At 47.9% G+C, this 20,419-nt stretch overlaps 1 protein-coding gene across 2 annotated transcripts in view; it reads left to right on the plus strand.

The window, feature by feature from the left end:
• The window catches only part of LOC126277025 (Kazal peptide Pr13a-like), a 74,324-nt gene that overhangs the window by 19,813 nt on the left and 34,092 nt on the right, over positions 1 to 20,419 (plus strand). The window contains exon 1 of one of the 2 annotated variants that reach the window (XM_049977323.1): positions 16,305 to 16,354. The exons of the other annotated variant lie outside the window; for it this stretch is intronic. Coding sequence (XP_049833280.1) covers positions 16,324 to 16,354 — 31 coding nt within the window. The 5' untranslated portion in view covers positions 16,305 to 16,323. Of the gene's footprint in view, positions 1 to 16,304; positions 16,355 to 20,419 lie in introns of those variants that run through there. 2 annotated transcript variants of the gene reach the window in all.

Raw genomic sequence — 20,419 nt, forward strand, 5'->3', positions numbered from 1 at the left:
CGACCGCTACGGTCGCAGGTTCGAATCGTGCCTCGGGCATGGATGTGTGTGATATCCTTAGGTTAGTTAGGTTTTACTAGTTCTAAGTTCTACGGGACTGATGGCCTCAGAAGTTAAGCCCCATAGTGCTCAGAGCCATTTGAACCATTTAACAACTCCATCAGGAACATTGCAACCATTTTAAATCTGCCCAAGTTGACTGTTGGCTGTGCGACTACAAAGCGAAAACAACCACAGATGAACCTAGACCAGACAGACCTCATGGACTAGCGCACAGGGGCCTCCGAGCTTTGCAGAGGGTGTCTGTAAGAAAGCGCATGAAATTAGCGGAAAGAATGACTTGTGAGTTGCAAAGTGCTACCAGTAGTCCATCTAGCACGACTGTCCGCAGATATTTTAAGACAACTGTGATACAAGTTCTCATCCTACACGTTTTTCTGTAATCTGTGTTAAGAGACGCTTGAGGTGGTATAAAACGCGACACCACTGTGCAGTGTATGAATGGAAGCGAGTGATCTGGGGCCATGATTCACACTATACACTTATTCAATCTGATGGATGGTTATGGGCTTGGGGAATACCTGTAGAACTTTACCTACCATTCTGTGTAGTGCCAACAGTAAAGAACGTAGGAGGCTGTATAACAGTTTGGGGATGTTTCCATCGGTAGGATGTTGTTCCCTTACTGCGCCTTAGGTACCGCTAAATGCCAAAGGATATGGATGTATTTTACAGCAATGTGTGCTGCGTGCAGTATAAGAACAGTTCGGGGACGAGGATTGTATCAGTATGACAATGCACCCAGCCATAAAAGATCAAATGTGAGGCAATGGTTCGTGGACAATAATATTTCTGAAACGGACTGGTGTGCCCAGAGTCTCGAACTGAGCCCAACTGAACACCTTCGGGATGAATTAGAACGTCGATTTCGCTGCAGACACCAGCGTCCACCATCAGTATCTTCCCTGGTTTCGGCTCGAAAGGAAGAATGGACTGCCGTTCCTCCACAGACTTGCAGATATACTATGTGATCATAAGTATCCGGACACCTGTCTGAAAATGACTTACAAGTTTGTGGCGCCCTCCATCGGAACTGGTGGAATTCAATAGGGTGTTGGCCCACCCTTAGCCTTGATAACAGCTTCCACTCTCGCAGGCATATGTTCAATCAGGTGCTGGAAGGTTTCTTGGAGAATAGCAGCCCATTCTTCACGGAGTGCTGCACTGAGGAGAGGTATCGATGTCGGTCGGTGAGGCCTGCCACGAATTCGACGTTCCAAACCATCCCATAGTTGTTCTATAGGATTCAGGTCAGGACTCGTACGTTATTGTCGTGTAACCACTCCGCCACAGGCCGTGCATTATGAACAGGTGATCGATCGTGTTGAAAGATGCAATTGCCATCGCTGAACTGCTCTCCAGCACATCAATGTAGGCCTGTGCTGTGATACTGCCACCCAAAACAGCAAGGGTTGCTATCCTCCTCCATGAAAAACTCGATCATACCATAACACCACCGCCTCTGAATTTTACAGTCGGCACTACACACACTGGCAGATGACGTTCGCCGGGCATTCGCCTTACCCACAACCAGCCATCGGATCGCCACATTGTGTACCGTGATTCGTCACTCCAAACAATGTTTTTCCACTGTTCAATCGTCCAATGTTTACGCTCCTTACACCAAGCACGTGTCGTTTGGCATTTACCGGCATGAGGTGTGGCTTATGAGCAGCCGTTCGACCATGAAATCCAAGTTTTCTCACCTCCCGCCTAACTGTCATAGTACTTGAAGTGGATAATAATGCATCTTGGTAGATGTCTGCCTATTACATATTACGACCCTCTTCAACTGTCGGCGGTTTCTGTCAGTCGACAGACGAGATCGGCCTGTACGCTTTTGTGGTGCACGTGTCCTTTCACGTTTCCACTTCACTATAGCGTCGGAAACGGTGGACCTAGGGATTTTTAGGAGCGTGAAAGTCTCGCGTACGGACGTATGATGCAAGTGACACCCAATCACCTGACCACATTCGAAGCCCGTGAGTTCCGCGGAGGGCCCGATTCTGCTCTCTCACGATGTCTAATGATTACTGAGGGCGCTGGTATGGAGTACCTGGCAGTAGGTGGCAGGCAATGCACCTAATATGAGAAACGTATGTTTTGTAGAGTGTCTGGATACTTCTGATCACGTAGTGTACATCGCTGGAAGTGTTCCCTGCAGAGCTAAAGTCGTCATAAAGATGAAGGATGGACGCACTGCATATTAATGTCCACTAACAGGTGTCCAAATACTTTTGATCAGATAGTTTACCTCTCAGTGTCTAGAAGTCGGCAATGCAATTCAACCTTACGACTTTTGCTAGCACGTAGTACGAGGAACGTACGTTACGCTCCAAACAGTGTCATCATCAGAACACCTCGAAGTACATACGTGCGAACACAATAGCATCGAGCGAGTGTCACAGTGGTTAGTACTCTACAGTCGCATTCCGGAGGATGGTGGTTCAGATCCCCGTCCAGTCATCACGATTATTTAGGTTTTCCGTGGTTCTCCTAAATCCCTACAGCCATATGCCCAGCTGGTTTTGTTTGAAGAGGACGTGGTAGATTTCCTTCCGCAAATTGAGCTTGAGTTCAGTCTCTAGTGTCATAGTTGTCGATGCGAAATTTAATCGTAAACTTCCTTCCTTTTTCCTTATGCCAAAAAATTATTTTAGAATCAGTCTGTAAATACAGAGGAAGTATTTGGTTGTGCAAGGTAATTCGGGGCAATGGGCTTTTAAGTAGTTCTTTGCTGTGACCTTAGAGTACTGAAACAGTTCGTAATACACTGCGGACAAAAAAAGGTAAAACATCCGGAAGAGAAGACTGAAATAAAATGGAACTTCACGGGTTGAGAGTCGGCCACGGTGGCCGAGCGGTTCTAGGCGCTTCAGTGAGGAACCGCGCGACTGCTACGGTCGCAGGGTCGAATCCTGCCTCGGGCATGGGTGTGTGTGATGTCCTTAGGTTAGTTAGGTTTAAGTAGTTCTAAGTTCTAGGGGACTTATGACCTAAGATGTTGAGTCCCATAGTGCTCAGAGCCATTTGAACCATTTTTTTTTCGAGCCATGGCGCTAAGTCACACCCGTTCCCGCACCGAGACGCCAGGAGTAACACTGGAAGAAAGGACCACTCTGCAGGTCGCCGCCATACTCGCCGACAGCGCTCATCCACTGAAGTGTAGAACTGCGATTCTTCGCTGAACTGGTTGTGACACCGTGCTGCAGCAGTCCATGCTTCCCAGTCACGTCATCTCTCCAAACGGAGCCGTTTGTGCTGTGGTGTTCGCAGGAGAGCTTGTGTAAAGTCTGGAAGGTAGGAGACGAGACACTGGCAGTCCCAGTCACGGCATCTCTCCAAACGGAGCCGTTTGTGCTGTGGTGTTCGCAGGAGAGCTTCTGTAAAGTCTGGAAGGTAGGAGACGAGATACTGGCAGTAGTAAAGCTGTGAGGACCGGGCGTCAGTCGTACTTCGGTAGCTCAGACGCGGTTGTTGGCCTTTGGCTGTGCTGTGGTGAGGACGCGCTGTTTGTGTTCCTGCCGCTTGTGTTGTTTACATCGTACTCAGCCGTTTCGCGCGTGCCGTACTCAGCATATAGATCACTATGGCGCAACAGTACAGAAAATCGACGCTCAAATTTACGTTCCGCAACGAATTTGCACGGCCCAAAGCACTCGAAGTCGAAAGATTTCTACGAGAAGAAGTTAGAATCCCGGCGACCGACGTTCTCGGCATTCACTTGTCCATTGTGAGCAGTATCGTATATGTCAAGATCATCAGCTACGCAACATGTGAACGGATCTTTCGGGAAACGAAACAGGGCCTCCGTTTCTGCCATGCTGATGGCAATGTGGGGACTGTGCACGTCGATTATTCTAGCATGGGACTTCGAACGATCAGACTTTTCGAACTTCCTTTCGAACTACCGGCGGAGGACGTCGTGACAGCTGCGCCCCTACGGCACGGTGCATGATCATATTGCGGAAAACTGGACGCAATTCCAGACGTATCCTGTGCTGAACGGAGTCCGTCAGGTCCGAATAGAACTTAAAAGACATGTACCTTCATATCTGAATATCAGTGGCTGCCGTGCCATCGTCATCTACGATGGGCAACCGAAGACCTGCTCTGGTTGTGGGAAGGAGGAACACCTCAGATCCGAATGTATCCAACGTCGAATCACAACTGCCGCCGGCTGCCGAGGACCCGCCGTCGCAGCCGACGCTGCTTCCCGTGACTTATGCAGCAGCCCTCACGATAGCTACCACTTCACCACTACAGCCGACATCCACTGCTGGGTCGCGGCTCCATCCGCCAATACAGTGTGATGACGACACACCAGTTCCACAAGCTACGGATGCAACTCCGATGCAGCCGCCCCCGTCGACGGATAACAAGATACATGACGACAGCATGGCTGTAGACTCGCTTATTGTGCCTACGGCTGCCTTTGTTCCGGAACGTCGTGAATCTTTGCCATCGTCTGACACAGAAAGACACACCAAGAAGCAACGGTCTCCGAAGCAACGGAAGCGGAGGCGTAGAGCACCTTCCGAACGAGATGCGATACAGCCTCCAGAGGACGACGACTCCACCTTCAATGACGACGCTACCACAGAGGCAGCCGCCATTTGCTGCAGTGTGGCACCAGCGAACGGAACTGAGGACAAACCACACGTATCTACAGTGGCAAAATCGGATGCCGATACGCCGGACAGATGCTGCCCACCACCTTCAAGAGTGCAAGCACCCATGCCGTGTCCTGAGGAAGCTAGGGAAACCAATCTGGCTTTGAGTTCCTCGACGTGGGCGGATGACGACGACGACGACGCCACCATGCAAGTTACGCCAACAGGGCCCACGCCATTGGCGCCAGCTCTCTAGAAAGGACTGCAGGTGAGGTTTGGGGGGATGCGGAAGTGTTAATACAGTCCGAAGCGTAATTCCAGTCTTAATGGATAACTTAGCACATGCGGTTCGGCAACAGGCTTATCGTATCGCCACGATTAATCTCAACACGATGCGAACGGCAGTGAAGATCCAGTTTCTGCGTGAGATTCTTCGTTCTTCGGACGTTGACATTGCCCTGTTGCAAGAAGTGTATATAGCGGCCCTCCCTGCTTTCTACGGTTATGTGACATATACACTCCTGGAAATGGAAAAAAGAACACATTGACACCGGTGTGTCAGACCCACCGTACTTGCTCCGGACACTGCGAGAGGGCTGTACAAGCAATGATCACACGCACGGCACAGCGGACACACCAGGAACCGCGGTGTTGGCCGTCGAATGGCGCTAGCTGCGCAGCATTTGTGCACCGCCGCCGTCAGTGTCAGCCAGTTTGCCGCGGCATACGGAGCTCCATCGCAGTCTTTAACACTGGTAGCATGCCGCGACAGCGTAGACGTGAACCGTATGTGCAGTTGACGGACTTTGAGCGAGGGCGTATAGTGGGCATGCGGGAGGCCGGGTGGACGTATTGCTCAACACGTGGGGCGTGAGGTCTCCACAGTACATCGATGTTGTCGCCAGTGGTCGGCGGAAGGTGCACGTGCCCGTCGACCTGGGACCGGACCGCAGCGACGCACGGATGCACGCCAAGACCGTAGGATCCTACGCAGTGCCGTAGGGGACCGCACCGCCACTTCCCAGCAAATTAGGGACACTGTTGCTCCTGGGGTATCGGCGAGGACCATTCGCAACCGTCTCCATGAAGCTGGGCTACGGTCCCGCACACCGTTAGGCCGTCTTCCGCTCACGCCCCAACATCGTGCAGCCCGCCTCCAGTGGTGTCGCGACAGGTGTGAATGGAGGGACGAATGGAGACGTGTCGTCTTCAGCGATGAGAGTCGCTTCTGCCTTAGTGCCAATGATGGTCGTATGCGTGTTTGGCGCCGTGCAGGTGAGCGCCACAATCAGGACTGCATACGACCGAGGCACACAGGGCCAACACCCGGCATCATGGTGTGGGGAGCGATCTCCTACACTGGCCGTACACCTCTGGTGATCGTCGAGGGGACACTGAATAGTGCACGGTACATCCAAACCGTCATCGAACCCATCGTTCTACCATTCCTAGACCGGCAAGGGAACTTGCTATTCCAACAGGACAATGCACGTCCGCATGTATCCCGTGCCACCCAACGTGCTCTAGAAGGTGTAAGTCAACTACCCTGGCCAGCAAGATCTCCGGATCTGTCCCCCATTGAGCATGTTTGGGACTGGAAAAGCGTCGTCTCACGCGGTCTGCACGTCCAGCACGAACGCTGGTCCAACTGAGGCGCCAGGTGGAAATGGCATGGCAAGCCGTTCCACAGGACTACATCCAGCATCTCTACGATCGTCTCCATGGGAGAATAGCAGCCTGCATTGCTGCGAAAGGTGGATATACACTGTACTAGTGCCGACATTGTGCATGCTCTGTTGCCTGTGTCTATGTGCCTGTGGTTCTGTCAGTGTGATCATGTGATGTATCTGACCCCAGGAATGTGTCAATAAAGTTTCCCCTTCCTGGGACAATGAATTCACGGTGTTCTTATTTCAATTTCCAGGAGTGTATGTCACCGGCGGACCGAAATGGCAGCGGTACGGCAATACTAGTGTGCGACGGAATTGCCATCGAAGAAGTGACTTACCTTCTGTCAGGAAGGGGGCTGGCAATCACAGCACTGGGCACGCGCATCATTAACATTTATGCTCCATCGGGAACTGACCAACGCCGCGAACGATCGCTGTTCTACTCCGAGGATATCGCCCTTCTCTTTATCAGTCGCTTCGATCAATATGTCTTCGGCGGCGACTTAAACTGTGTGCTCCACCCCAAAGACCAAGTCCCTCATTTCTCGACTTGTCAAGAACTTCGGCTCCTGGTTCGTGATATGCTTCTCACCGACACGTGGGAGACACTACACCGTGTCGCCTAGACCGCATTTATGTCTCACGAGCTCTGGCGCCAGGAGTATTGGACGCCGAACTTTGGCCGCTCTCCTTCTCCGATCATAGCGCTTTCATATGCACACTCACTCTACAGCAGCAGCGGATATGGCGCAGCCGAGGACCCTGGAAGCTGAATGTGGCACATCTTCAAGACCCGGAATGCCGTCAGATTATTGCCAACACATGGATGCATTACGAACGTCGTCTTCCCCGATACGCTTCGGCTCTAGCATGGTGGGTGGAATGTGCTAAACCAGCGTTTCGGCGTGTGCTAACACTGTTCGGAAAAGATATCGCAGCGTGGCATCGTCACACATTGGACTTTGATTACACGATGCTCCGCGAACTCGCCAGCCAACCACCATCTCCAAACCGACATATGGAAAGCCGCCGGATTAAAGGTAAAATATTGTCGCTTACGAGAAAACGTTTCGAGGGGGTCGTCGTGCGATCGCGACGTCAAGACCGAGAGGAAGGAGAAAACCCGTCTATGCATCACATCGTGCTCGACAGCCGCCGACGCCGACAGCAGCTGATCACGGACTTCACATTGCCAGGTGGTAGGGTCGTAATGACTCAGGCGGCAGTTACAGTAGATCACTTCCGCCGGTTTTACGACGAGGTGAATACAGAGGAAGCGGATGGGCGCGACATACTGCAGCACGTGTCGCACACCCTCGACGATGCAGCAGCGATGACGCTGTTAGCTGGACTTAGAGGGACGACATCGAGGACGCGATTAACAAGGGGGCACTTAACAAATCTCCCGGGCCAGACGGACTGCCGCTCGAGTTTTATCGGGTTTTCTGCGATCTAATGATGCCCCGATGGATCACCATGTACCAAGAACTGATGACCCCCGGTTCCCACGTGCCACCTGGATTCGTGGAAGGTCTCCTCATACCGATACACAAACCTTCCCGAGGTCGGACGGTCGAGGACTACAGGCCAATTACAATGCTCAACGCGGACTATAAAATCTTCGCCCGACTACTCGCCAGCCGCATAAAGAAGGTTCTGCCCCTACTCCTCTCCATGGAGCAAACGACACATGGCGAAGTGACCAACATGCAAACGGCAACCAGCGAATGCAGGGATTTAATAGCTATCGCCACATCCTGTCGCCTTCGAGCTGCTCTGATCTCCATTGATTTCGACTACGCCTTCGACAAAGTTCACCACAAGTTCCTCCTGTCCGTTATGGCCCGCATGGGCTTCCCGCCTGACTTTCTCGACATCTTTCAGCGCCTTTTCCGTGGAGCTGCATCCCGTGTACTGGTGAATGGACGGATTTCGGGTCCCTTTCCGATCCGACGGTCAGTTCGCCAAGGATGCCCACTCTCCATGATCCTTTACGCGATCGCACTCGAACCACTTGTCGGAGGGTTGAAAAACAGGCTCTCGGGCATGTCATTGAGGGATCACACATTTCACTGCAGGATATATGCTGATGACCTTCTGTTAGTTGTCCGATCTGGTGACGAGGTACGCTCGGTGATACAATGGATCAATCGCTATGGATTGGCAGCGGGCAGCCTCATGAATGTGGCCAAGTCGGCAGCGATGCCCATTGGGAGAGGTCTACAGGAGGACGCTTTAGCCCCACTCCCACTAGTCAACAAGATCCGGTTCTTGGGCATAACATTTACACAGGATGTGCGCCGCACGGCTGCCATGAACTATGCACGATTACTACAGGCAATACGCAGAGTAGTTCGCCGGAACCTACTTCGACAGATGGACTTCCTACAGCGTGTGGAATACCTCAACCTTCACGGGGCGACTAAGACGATCCACATGGCTCTGGTCCTACCGATATCGACAGCGATGGCACACAGACTGCAAGCAGCGTTTGGATATTACCTTACCACCGGACACCTATTCAAAGTCCGCTACGAAACACTCACCCTCCCCCCGCGTGATGGCGGACTGGGACTTATAAATGTACGAGCGAGAGCTACAGCGTTATACTTGTGCACAATGATGAAACTGTGGACCCACAAAGATGCTTCCCTTACGGGACATCTGTTAGAGGAATTGCTGCCGGCGTCTCTTCTGCCACCTGTCACGATTGCGCACATTACACCCTCACTCTCGCACCTCTCGGCATTTATTCTTGAGTATAGTTACGTGCACCCAGACCTCCCCAACACTCGCACTCCCAAGGCGAGAGACGTTTACCTGCTGCTGCTAAGGTCCATCCCTCGCAATACGATTGAGAGGAAAAGCCCGACCACCCTATAGCCTGCAGTGTGGAGAGCGGTCCAGAAGCCGTTTCTCCCCATGCGGGTACTAGCAGCGTGGTACCAGGTGGTGAACAGGAAGGTTGTAACACGACAAAGGCTGCACGCTATTGGGATGTCGGATTCCCCTCTTTGCCCACGTTGCCACCTCGTGGATACTGACGAACACCGTTCAACATGTGGATCGGCGTTAGAGGTATGGCTGCTAGAGCAGAAGATCCTCGCCTGCTACCACCGTATCGCGCCTCGCACAATTGAGCCACGGCTCCTTCTTTGTCCAGAGGATACTTAGTTCCTACCTGCGAAGACTCACGCTCTCACATGGCTTAAAGGCATGTCCATATACTACCTCTTTCGAGATGATGAGAAAATGGTACTTGATTACTGGCAATTTCTCCAGGACAGTCATAGCACACTTGAGTGTACACCCAGATACCGACAACTATTTGCGAATTATTTGCGCAGTGTGTTCGATAACCCCCCTCACAGTTGGGGAGTACCGGGCAGAGGATGACCGCCGCCATGGAGCTCCACACGCTGCGAAATGTTTTATCAAATTGGAACATGGAATCTGTACGCAGATGAGCCATGCACAGGGGATTTGGTTACATTTTTCTTTCTTTATTATCTATCATCATACTATTAGTTTCGAATTCTATTTCATAGTTGAGAAGGAACTCTTGTTCTGTTGTTGCTACGGATGTACATTCTACTTTTGTTTGTCGCAACTGAACGACGCCTTTTTCCATATAAAAACAAACGTTTGAAAGAGAAAAATTTACAAAAAAGAAAAAAAAAGATGGTAGAGCACTTTCCCGCGAAAGGCAAAGGTCCCGAGTTCGAGTCTCGGTCGGGCACACAGTTTTAATCTTCCAGGAAGTTTCAATGTAGATTTGTTTTGGGAATATTTGCTTTTGATTATTTTCCAACTAATTTTTGTAGTGTAAGGTAGAAGTTCGAAAATAACGAAGTCTGTTCTAAAAATTCCGGAAAATCCGTAATTTCGCGCCAGTGGTGTGTTGGAGCGAAATGCGGTTCCTACGCCTGTACACGCATGTATTTAATGTGTAACTGCCGGAAGTTTCATTGTTGTATGTCTTGTCAGGTATTGTTCAGTGCTGTATTGAGGAGAACGTAGTGTCGTACAGTCTGGGAAGTTCGAGATGGCGGAGCTAAAGAAGCAACGCGTCTGCATTAAATTTTGAGCGAAACTCGGGAAAACCTTTACTGAGACACATCAAATCATGCAGGAACCCTAAGGTGCTTTTTGTGATAGTGTATTTTTACTCTACTAAAATCCGTTAGTTTTAATGTGACCAGACTTTAAGATGAGTTGGAAGTATACTCACGGAAAAAAAAATCGCAACACCAAAAAGGAGGTGTGCCACATCAAACGGAAGTTGGTAGGCGTGTTTCTCCATCCGAAAGAAGGTGTGTATTCAAATTTCCATCAACGGCAAAAGTGGCGCACGTAGTGCCACTATGAGGATGCAAATAAGGTTTGGTTTAAATAAACAGTGTAACGGTCGTGAGCGTTAGTTACCTTTGAGAGTGGACGTTGTGCGCTGATGTTACTTAAGAATGGCTTTAAGGCGACAAAGACGACGTTATCAGCATCCCACTCAGTTTTAACGAGGTCGTGTAATAGGGGTATGAGAAGCTGGATGTTCCTTCTGCGGTGTTGTAGAAAGACTTGGCAGGAATGTAACCACTGTACATGACTGCTGGCAGTGGTGGTCACGAGAACATGCGGTCGCAAGCACAGACGGCGACGTGGCACTACCGAGAGGGAAAACCATCATGTTTGGGGTATTGCTCTGGCGCATCGTACTGCATCTGCAGCAGCAATGTGAGCAGCAGTTGGCACCACAGTGACATAACGAACTGTTACACATCAGTTACTTCAAGGACACCTCCGAGTCAGAGACCCCTTAGCGTGCATTTCCAGTGACCCCAAACCACCGCCATTTTTTACTTCAGTGGTGTCAAACGAGAGCTCATTCGAGGGCAGGGTGGAGTTCTCTTGTGTTTTCTGATGAAAGTTGTTTCTGCCTGGGTGCCAGTGTCAGCTTTCTCTTGGTTAGAAGGAAACCAGACCGAGCGAGGTGGCGTAGTGATTAGCGCACTGGACTCGCATTCGGGAGGACGATGGCTATTGCACCACAGTGTGACGGCGGGTAGTGCAGTGAACATGAACAAATCGGCGGCAATGCCGGTTGCAAAGGGCCTTACGCAGGAAGAAATCAGTCCGTTTCCTTATGTGCAACGATTCCGCTATCTCGGCATAGACTTTCCCTCATCTGTAAAATATACTGCGACAGTTAACTACCGACCTATTTTACAGACAACATCTCCTACGGCGCCTTGATCCTTTGCAGCGAGTCGAGTATCTGAACACTTATGTGGTTTTTCGAATGGTGCATATTTTGCATATCCTGCCCCTACCACTCGCGCTCGGACGTCGACTTCAATCAGCACTAGGCTATTTTGTGATGATTGGATCGCCCCTCAAGGTGCGATACGCAACGCTCGCTCCCTAAGGACAAGGGGGGACTCGGACTTACGAATGTTCACTGCCGAGCGACGGCGCTCCTTCTAGCCACGATGTACTAGCAATGGCGAAGCGGGGGTGATTCCCTTACATCCCGCCTACTGGATCTCCAGGTTCCAGCGTCCCTCACACTCCGGTGGCGGTGGGCAACATTACGCCACATTTTGCGCTTGTATCAGCATTTATCGTGGAACTTAATTATATCAGAGACGAGCTTCCGCGCACGAGACTGCCATGTACGAAGGATTTTTATGTTTGGCTGCTACGACGGATTGTCATTGAATTCAAACACCCCAGGTTGCATTGGCCGAAGATTTGGAGACATGTGCATCAAAAATTCCTTCCTACCTTCGTTCTGGTACTGTGGTTCTCTGTAGCCTGTGGCACGTTAAACACCAACCAACGGCTCCATGCAGTTGGACTAGTGGACACTGCACTATGCCCGAAATGTCGCCAAGTGGATGACGACCATCACCGCTTAACTTGTATCGCGGTGGAGGACGTCTGGCTCCTAGGAAGACAGATGGTGGCTTACTACCTCCGTGTGACCCCGCAACATGTTACACCTGCTTCCTTCTTACATCCGGAGAGTGACTATTTTCTGGTGACTAAATCACAGTCGATCATCTGGGTCAAAGGTTGGACGATAGCGTACCTCTATGTGGATGCTGCCAAGTCGCGACTTGAGTTTTGGTATTTCTTGCAGCAAGCCCACAGTGAAGTTCATAGATGGTCACACTATCGGAAAACCTTTGCCAACTATCTTCAGGCAGTCTTCCTCGACCCACCACGCAGCTGGGATGCGCCAGGTGCAGTCAATGTCCACATTTGACAGCTAATAATGAACCTCACGCTTCTCTCACCACTCAATATGTAATGCACATACTATACCATGAAATGATCTACATGTTCTTTTTAACAGAGTGATCTTTATTGAAAATAAATAAATAAACAAAACATTCCTGTTCCTTTAAATTTGTGATTTGTTTTACAATGATTTTTTGGTGCAGATTTATTTAGTGTTTGTGAACTGCCTAATTTTGTATCCAAATAGAATGCCAATAAAAAAAAGTTGGAGCAGTGGTTAGAGTTTTGGGTTGACATGCATGTGGTTGAGGGCTCAATCCTGGGTTAGGGTGTACTGTAATTTACATCGTTTCCTATGTCACATGACCCCTAAATTTATTAAATTTTGTAACGCTGAACGCAACAAATAAGTGGTTAAAAATGGTTCAAACCCGCGTCCGGCCATCCTGTTTTAGGTTTTCCATGATTATCATATATCGCTTCAAGCAAATGCCGGGGTGGTTCCTTTGAAATGGCACGGCCGACTTCCTTCCACATCCTTCCCTAATGGGACCGAAGTCATCGCTGTTCGATCCCATCCCCCATATCAACCAGTCAACCGAGGAAACCAGCTGAGGACATCGAACCAACCTATCTGTAGGCTAGACAACTGAACCTACACCTGGAGTTGTGATCTGGAGTAAAATTTCGTATGACACCAGGAGCACTTTCGTCGTTATCTCTTACCCCCTGACTCCAGATTTATACGTCCTGTTGAAGTGCCATTCATGAGCAGCATCCCAGGAAATGTTTTCCGACAAGGTAACGCTCGCCCACATACCGTTGTTGCAACCCAACGTGCTCTACAGAGTGTCGACGTGTTGCCGTGGCCAGCTCAATCACCAGATCTGTCTCCAATGGAAGAAAACTGCAGTGTCATCCACAAACAACATTAACCGTCCCTATATTGACCAAGTCCGCAGCTCGTGGCATGTAATTAGATTTAGCCATCTGACAAAATGTTTCTACATTAAGCGATGGCTACATATCACGGGAACAGAAATGGGAACAGGATGGTGGATATAAGTGGCTTACTTTTCCTCTGTAGCATAGGCAGTTGATACAGTGTGGGATGTATTTTTATCCCATCGAGTAACACACATGTTCCAGCAGCTTTGATTTTTACCTTATATTTAAAACAATTTTCCCTACGAGTACACCACGTAAATGGTCAAAAATTACTCTCATTAATTTAGCTCCTTTCTGCGCCTTTCTAAATCTAATTAGTAGTTTTTTTGTAACATTCTGTCAATGAACAATAGCTTTGTTTTTGAAAGATGATTGATCTTCGAGATACAGGCTTGCATCAGTACGTTCACCTGTCTGCAGGTCTGTCTACAAAAATTTAAAGAATAGATATAGGATATTGTGCTGATTTCAGGTTTTTGTACAACAAGTGTTTCCTTTGTTGACGAAGACTTTGTGGCAAAATATTGCAACTTAAGACGTTGTTGACGAAAATCAGGAAAATAAGTTACCCTCCTGCCACATACAATGTATACTATTACTCATAAAATAAAAGTATTGGAGATGAATGCTTAAAAAAAGTTTAATGCCTTATCTCACACTCGACTTGTTATCAATGTCCATCCCAAAACTTCATTTCTGGTTTTTTCATTGTACATTAATACGTGGGTAATCCCAAAAGTAAGGTCTCCTATTTTTTATGAGCACATAGGCCTGTTTATTTCTACAGTGGTTTACACCAGTTTACAGCTTGAACATTTTGCAATTTTTCGTCATAACCATCATTTCTGTCGAAGCATTTTTGTAGACGCTGTGGCAGTTTTTGTATGCCCATGTCATACCAACTCGCCGCCATGCTGCTCAGATAATTATGGACCTCATCTTTCGCCTCGTCGTTGGAGCTGAATCGCTTTCCGGCCAAATGTTCTTTCAACCTACGGAACAGGTGATAGTCACTGGGCGCCAAGTCAGGACTGTAGGGTGACTGGGTGCTTATGTTCCACTGAAACTGTTGCAGGAGAGCAACAACTAGAACTGACATGTGATTACATTTTCACTCAATTTGGGTGCATAGATCCTGAGAAATCAGTACCCAGAACAACCACCTCTGGCCGTAATAAGGGCCTTGATACGCTTGGCCATTTAGTCAAACAGAGCTTGGATGGCGTGTACAGGTGCAGCTGCCCTTGTAGCTACAACACGATACCACAGTTCATCAAGAGTAGTGACTGGTGAATTGTGACAAGCCAATTGCTCGGCCACCATTGACCAGACGTTTTCAATGGTGAGAGATCTGGTGAATGTGCTGGCCAGGGCAGCAGTCGAATATTTTCTGTATCCAGATAGGCCCGTACAGGACCTGCAACATGCGGTCGTGCATTATCCTGCTGAAATGTATGGTTTCGCAGGAATCGAATGAAGGGTAGAGCCACGGGTTGTAACACATTTGAAATGTAACGTCTACTGTTCAAAGTGCCGTCAATGCGAACAAGAGGTGACCGAGACGTGTAACCAATGGCACCCAATACCATCACGCCGGGTGATTCGCCAGTATGGCGGTGACGAATAAACTCTTCCAATGTGCGTTCAACGCGATGTCGCCAAATACGAATGCGACCATCATGATGCTGTAAACAGAAATTGGATTCATCCGCAAAAATGACGTTTTGCCATTTGTGCACCCAGGTTCGTCGTTGAGTACACCATCGCAGGCGCTCCTGTCTGTGATGCAGCATCAATGGTAACCGAAGCCATGGTCTCGGAGCTGATAGTCCATGCTGCTGCAAACGTCGGTGATCTGTTCGTGCAGATGGTTGTTGTCTTGAAACGTCCCCATTTGTTGACTCAGTGATCGAGACGTGGCTGCACGATCCGTTACAGCCATGCGGATAAGATGCTTGTCATCTCGACTGCTAGTGATACGAGGCCGTTGGGATCCAGCACGGCGTTCCGTATTATCCTCCTGAACCCACCGATTCCTTATTCTGCTAACAGTCATTGGATCTCGACAAACGCGAGCAGCAATGTCGCGATACGATAAACCGCAATAGCGATAGGCTACAATCCGACCTTTATCAAAGTCGGAAATGTGATGGTACGCACTTCTGCTCCTTACACGTGGCATCACAACAACGTTTCACCAGGCAACGCCGGTCAACTGCTGTTTGTGTATGAGAAATCGGTTGGAAACTTTCCTCATGTCAGCACGTTGTAGGTGTCGCCACCGGCTCCAACCTTGTGTGAACGCTCTGAAAAGCTAATCATTTGCATATCACAGCATCTTCTTCTTGTCGGTTAAATTTCGCGTCTGTAGCACGTCATCTTCGTGGTGTAGCAATTTTAAGGGCCAGTAGTGTAATATCGCCAAAAGAAGGTGAGTGCTTGTTCACCACACCAAGGAAACTGGAGATGCAAATGAATTTGATGATGGAAGTTGCTACCTCTTTCGTTTGATTTGACTGATAAATGTTTACGAGTACGAACGACCTTGACTACGCAGCATCCGCTATCGGAGGAGCACTGCCATTAATTCTCCATTTCTGCCGCCCTTCTTCTCGCTTTAACGTCGCCATCACGCTTTGACAAGTAGTTGCGACTATTAGCGATTTTGTTGCGCCGCTCCCGGAAGATGTATAGCTGCCGGGTGCGCAGGTGTCCTTGTGGACGCCGCAATATATGGGGGACAGAGCGTTGGGCTGCAGGCAGTCGGCAAGGATCAGGGCTCGGCAGTCATCATGGCAGGGAAAGTGGCGTTCCTTTCGGCAGGTGAGTCATCGTTAGCACATCTTCAACTCAGTTAAAGAAATTTCTGATGAACACAGTCTGAAGTTCGATACGTGCCACTGGAAATACACTAGTGTGTACTCTAACGAGGAGAATATCACAAGTGCTACAACCTGATTTCCCAGAAACTTCGCTCCGTGGAAGAGGACTGAAATAGGCGACCAAGTCTCTCGTTTTATCCGTAGGCACTCGACAATTTCTGAGAAAACGGTCGTCAAAGTTTTCGACGCAGTTTAATATGCCTTTTAGAGGGCAGTAAGATCAGCCAAACTGGTAGCACAGTGGCTAGCATCGGGCTCTCTCAGTTTCGCGTCTTGTGTTCGAAATCCAATTACTGTTTTAATTTTTTTCATTCATCTACGTATGTCCCTTGAAGGTTAGTACATGAATGCTTCTTATGACGTTGGGGGGTACAACGGCGTTATATTAAATGTAAAATTACAATTGGGTTTCACTACAGTGTCATACATTTATTACACAGTATATGTGCGTACGGCGTTTTCAAGGTTTACAATCTTTTTCAATTCTCATATTCTTGTATTTCATTCCTATTTCAATTCTTAACTTAACGTATTTTATTCGTAGGTTTATTCTTCAGGAAGACTTGGTGCGTTCCCTCAGATGGTAGCAGTCGTAGAAACATTCGAAACATAGAAATTACGAACAGCACAAGCATCGCACAAAGGCACGTTTGCCACAGATGCATTTCTTCATATGGCTCTCACTCGCGAAAGAAACGTCGTTAACACTGCTGAAAATTTCTAGCATTGGCAATAATTTCGCGGCAAATCACGCATAATAGATCACTTTTCAGAAAACTGGCGATCACAGCTGATTATGAATAAAGTTGCCCTACAGGAATTTCACCTAAAACAATTTCAAACTAACTCGGGACCTTTGCCTTTCGCGGGGAAGTGCTCTACCAACTGAGAAACCCAAGCACGACTCACGCCCCGTCCTCACAGCTTTACTTATGCCAGTACCTCGTCTCCTACCTTCCAAACTTTACAGAAGCTCTCCTGCGAACCTTGCAGATCTAGCACTCCTGAAAGAAAAGATGTTGCGGAGACATGGCTTAGCCACAGCCTCGGAAATGTTTCCAGAATGAGATTTTCACTCTGCAAGGGAGTGTGCGCTGATATGATACTTCCTGGCGGATTAAAACTGTGTGCTGGACCGAGACTCGAATTCGGGACCTTTGCCTTTCGCGGGCAAGTGCTCTACCAACTGAGCTACCCAAGCACGACTCACGTCCCTTCCTCACAGCACTTGCCCGCGAAAGGCAAAGGTCCCGAGCTCGAGTCTCGGTCGGGCACACAGTTTTAATCTACCAAGAAGTTTCACATCAGCGCACGCTCCGCTGCAGAGTGAAAATCTCATTCTGGAATTTCAAACTAGTTTTCCATTCATTTATTGTGTTTTTATTAATTTACAAAAAAATTATTAGACGAATAAGGAGAACGTTATTACACTGTACATTGGAAAACATTCGTGTAGTACTTTTCTGCGGACATGGGTAGATAAATGAAAAGATAAAAATAAAAATCTGATTTCGAAGACATGGAGCAAAAGTGTTAAGCTGCGCCGCTAGTCATTGCAACACCGCTTCGGTCGAAAAAGTTACTCGTTAAAACGCACATGAATTACCTCAAAAACTTGGACCTTCGTTTGCTTCTGATGACAGCATATCATGAAATGATGATGATGATCATGGCGATGATGATGATGTGTTCTGCCCTGCCCATTAGCCAAGTCCAAGACCGCAAGTTCAGCCGTCCCCAATCCTCCCGCTTTTGCGCCATCCTTCCTGCAGGTGCGTGTGATTCATTCAGCTGGTACCTTCTCCCTCCTCTGGTCCTTTTCTCCTAATGTGACCACATGGCAACCGATTTTTTTTAAGTATTTTATATTTTAGGTACGTAAAGTTCAGAACTCAGTCATTCCCAGCAATTCGACGCAACATTCAAAATTTCGCGAGTACATCAACTTCGAAGTTTTCCACGTGTTTTTATCTCCCTACAGTATGATCACTTTTTCGACAGACAGCGTGGCTCTGTGGTAGAATGCTCGCCTGCCACATGGGGGACGAAAAGTTCGATGAATGGTTGATTCAATTCTTTTAAGCAAAGGTGCATATACTGTTACGGCGTAAAGTCCAGCGCCGACACGCCAGTCGGGAAAGAGAGAGCAGAGAGGGTTGTGAAGAGGACGTCAGCTAATTGCTCGCTGAGCGACCCCTTTCCAGGACGACAGCGCGACGCCTGCGGCCTATATACGAAAAGGACATAGGCGCCGGTCCCGAGTGGCCGCGCCCAAGTTCTGCAGAAGCATCATGACTAGTAACCTGAATAGATGAGTGAACTGTCGTACTTCACTTTTATGAGGAATTGTATATACTGAAGAAATTTCTTATTTGCTTGCGAACTTATGTGTTACTGTCAAAGTTAAAAATTATCATTGTTCATTTCGTATTAAAACTCATTAATACGATTTGTTTGAATGTTGTCCAGCGATCCGAGAAGGCAGGTTTCATAGACCCTACATATTTGACGTCAAGGCAGGATTCAACATGTACTATGAAAGCGTAAAACATCCCAAGATAAGGAAAAAAACCGTAGCGCTCGAGACTAGTATTCACTGGCTCGCTGGTTCGATACTCAATTAGGACTTTTTTCGTTTTTTCCATTCAGTTCTGATAGCTACATCATTCAAATATGAAATTCGTCAAATATATAGTAATTAATACATATGTAAATGTCATTTTCGCAAAAAATGTACGTCTTCCTCTTTCAAATAGCATATCGCACAAAAAAAATCCAATGTTCTATCTAAATATAAATTCTTAATTACGCTCTCTTATAAAAGATTGTTAATAAAGATTGTTTTAATTGAAAAAGCATGACAGATTAGGTTTTTTTCACGTTACCGGCGTTAAGCAGTTACGGTCTTCCAAAATAATCAGACTTCCTTCGAACAACTATCCCGTCAGTCCACACTGGTTGTGCATGGTAGAAGCGATATGCAGTCATCACTAACACGCTACTTAAAAACTGAATTAACAAAATTTTGATCAAACCCTAACTACACGAAAGAATTGTGGCCGAAGTTCAAACAAAACATAAATTGCGCTCTAAATATGAATCAAGTAAGGTAGTAAAATACAGCAAAAACCCACGTTGGAGGAGGAGGAGATTAGTGTTTAACGTCCCGTCGACAACGAGGTCATTAGAGACGGAGCGCAAGCTCGGGGAGTGAAGGATGGGGAAGGAAATCGGCCGTGCCCTTTCAAAGGAACCATCCCGGTATTTGCCTGAAGCGATTTAGGGAAATCACGGAAAACCTAAATCAGGATGCCCGGAGACGGGATTGAACCGTCGTCCTCCCGAATGCGAGTCCACTGTGCTAACCAATGCGCCACCTCGCTCGGTGAAAACCCACGTTGGTTTAATGGTGCTGTTGGCAGTATGTTTCAAAAACAGAAATTGGTGCGTCCTCGGTACGAAAGAAATGTTCGTAGATCATGCATCTTTGTTTACAAAATTTGCATGCATCAGAAAGCGAACCCAGGCCCCCCACTCGGCATGTCAGACTTCTACCACAGAATCTCACACCCTGTCGAAAAATCGAATTTACGTTATGTTATTAAAGACGCTCAGAAAAACATCAAAGTCTATTTTCTCGAGAATTTTGGAGAATTGCAGCTAACTTCTTTGGAGATTGATACTTGAGTTATGATTTTCAAAACCATGAATATAAAAATTACAAAAATCCGATAATCATGTGGCCCGTACCTTCTAGTGCGTCCTTAATTTTGTAGCCTCTTTTCATCCAATATCTATTTCGACTCTTATTTGTTTCCAGTATCTCTCTCTTCTCGTTCACCGTATGTAACATAACTCTATTCCTTGGTTTACCCGTTCATTTCGCGCCTTACACTCTTCTCTAAGCCTATATCTCAAAATCCTCTAAGCATTTGTCCTATCTCAAGCGTCCATGTATCGGTATCATACAGAGCGATACTGTACAAAACACTTCACTGCGCTTTTG

The sequence above is a fragment of the Schistocerca gregaria genome, chromosome 1 (assembly GCF_023897955.1).
Source record: "Schistocerca gregaria isolate iqSchGreg1 chromosome 1, iqSchGreg1.2, whole genome shotgun sequence".
NCBI lineage: Eukaryota > Metazoa > Arthropoda > Insecta > Orthoptera > Acrididae > Schistocerca > Schistocerca gregaria.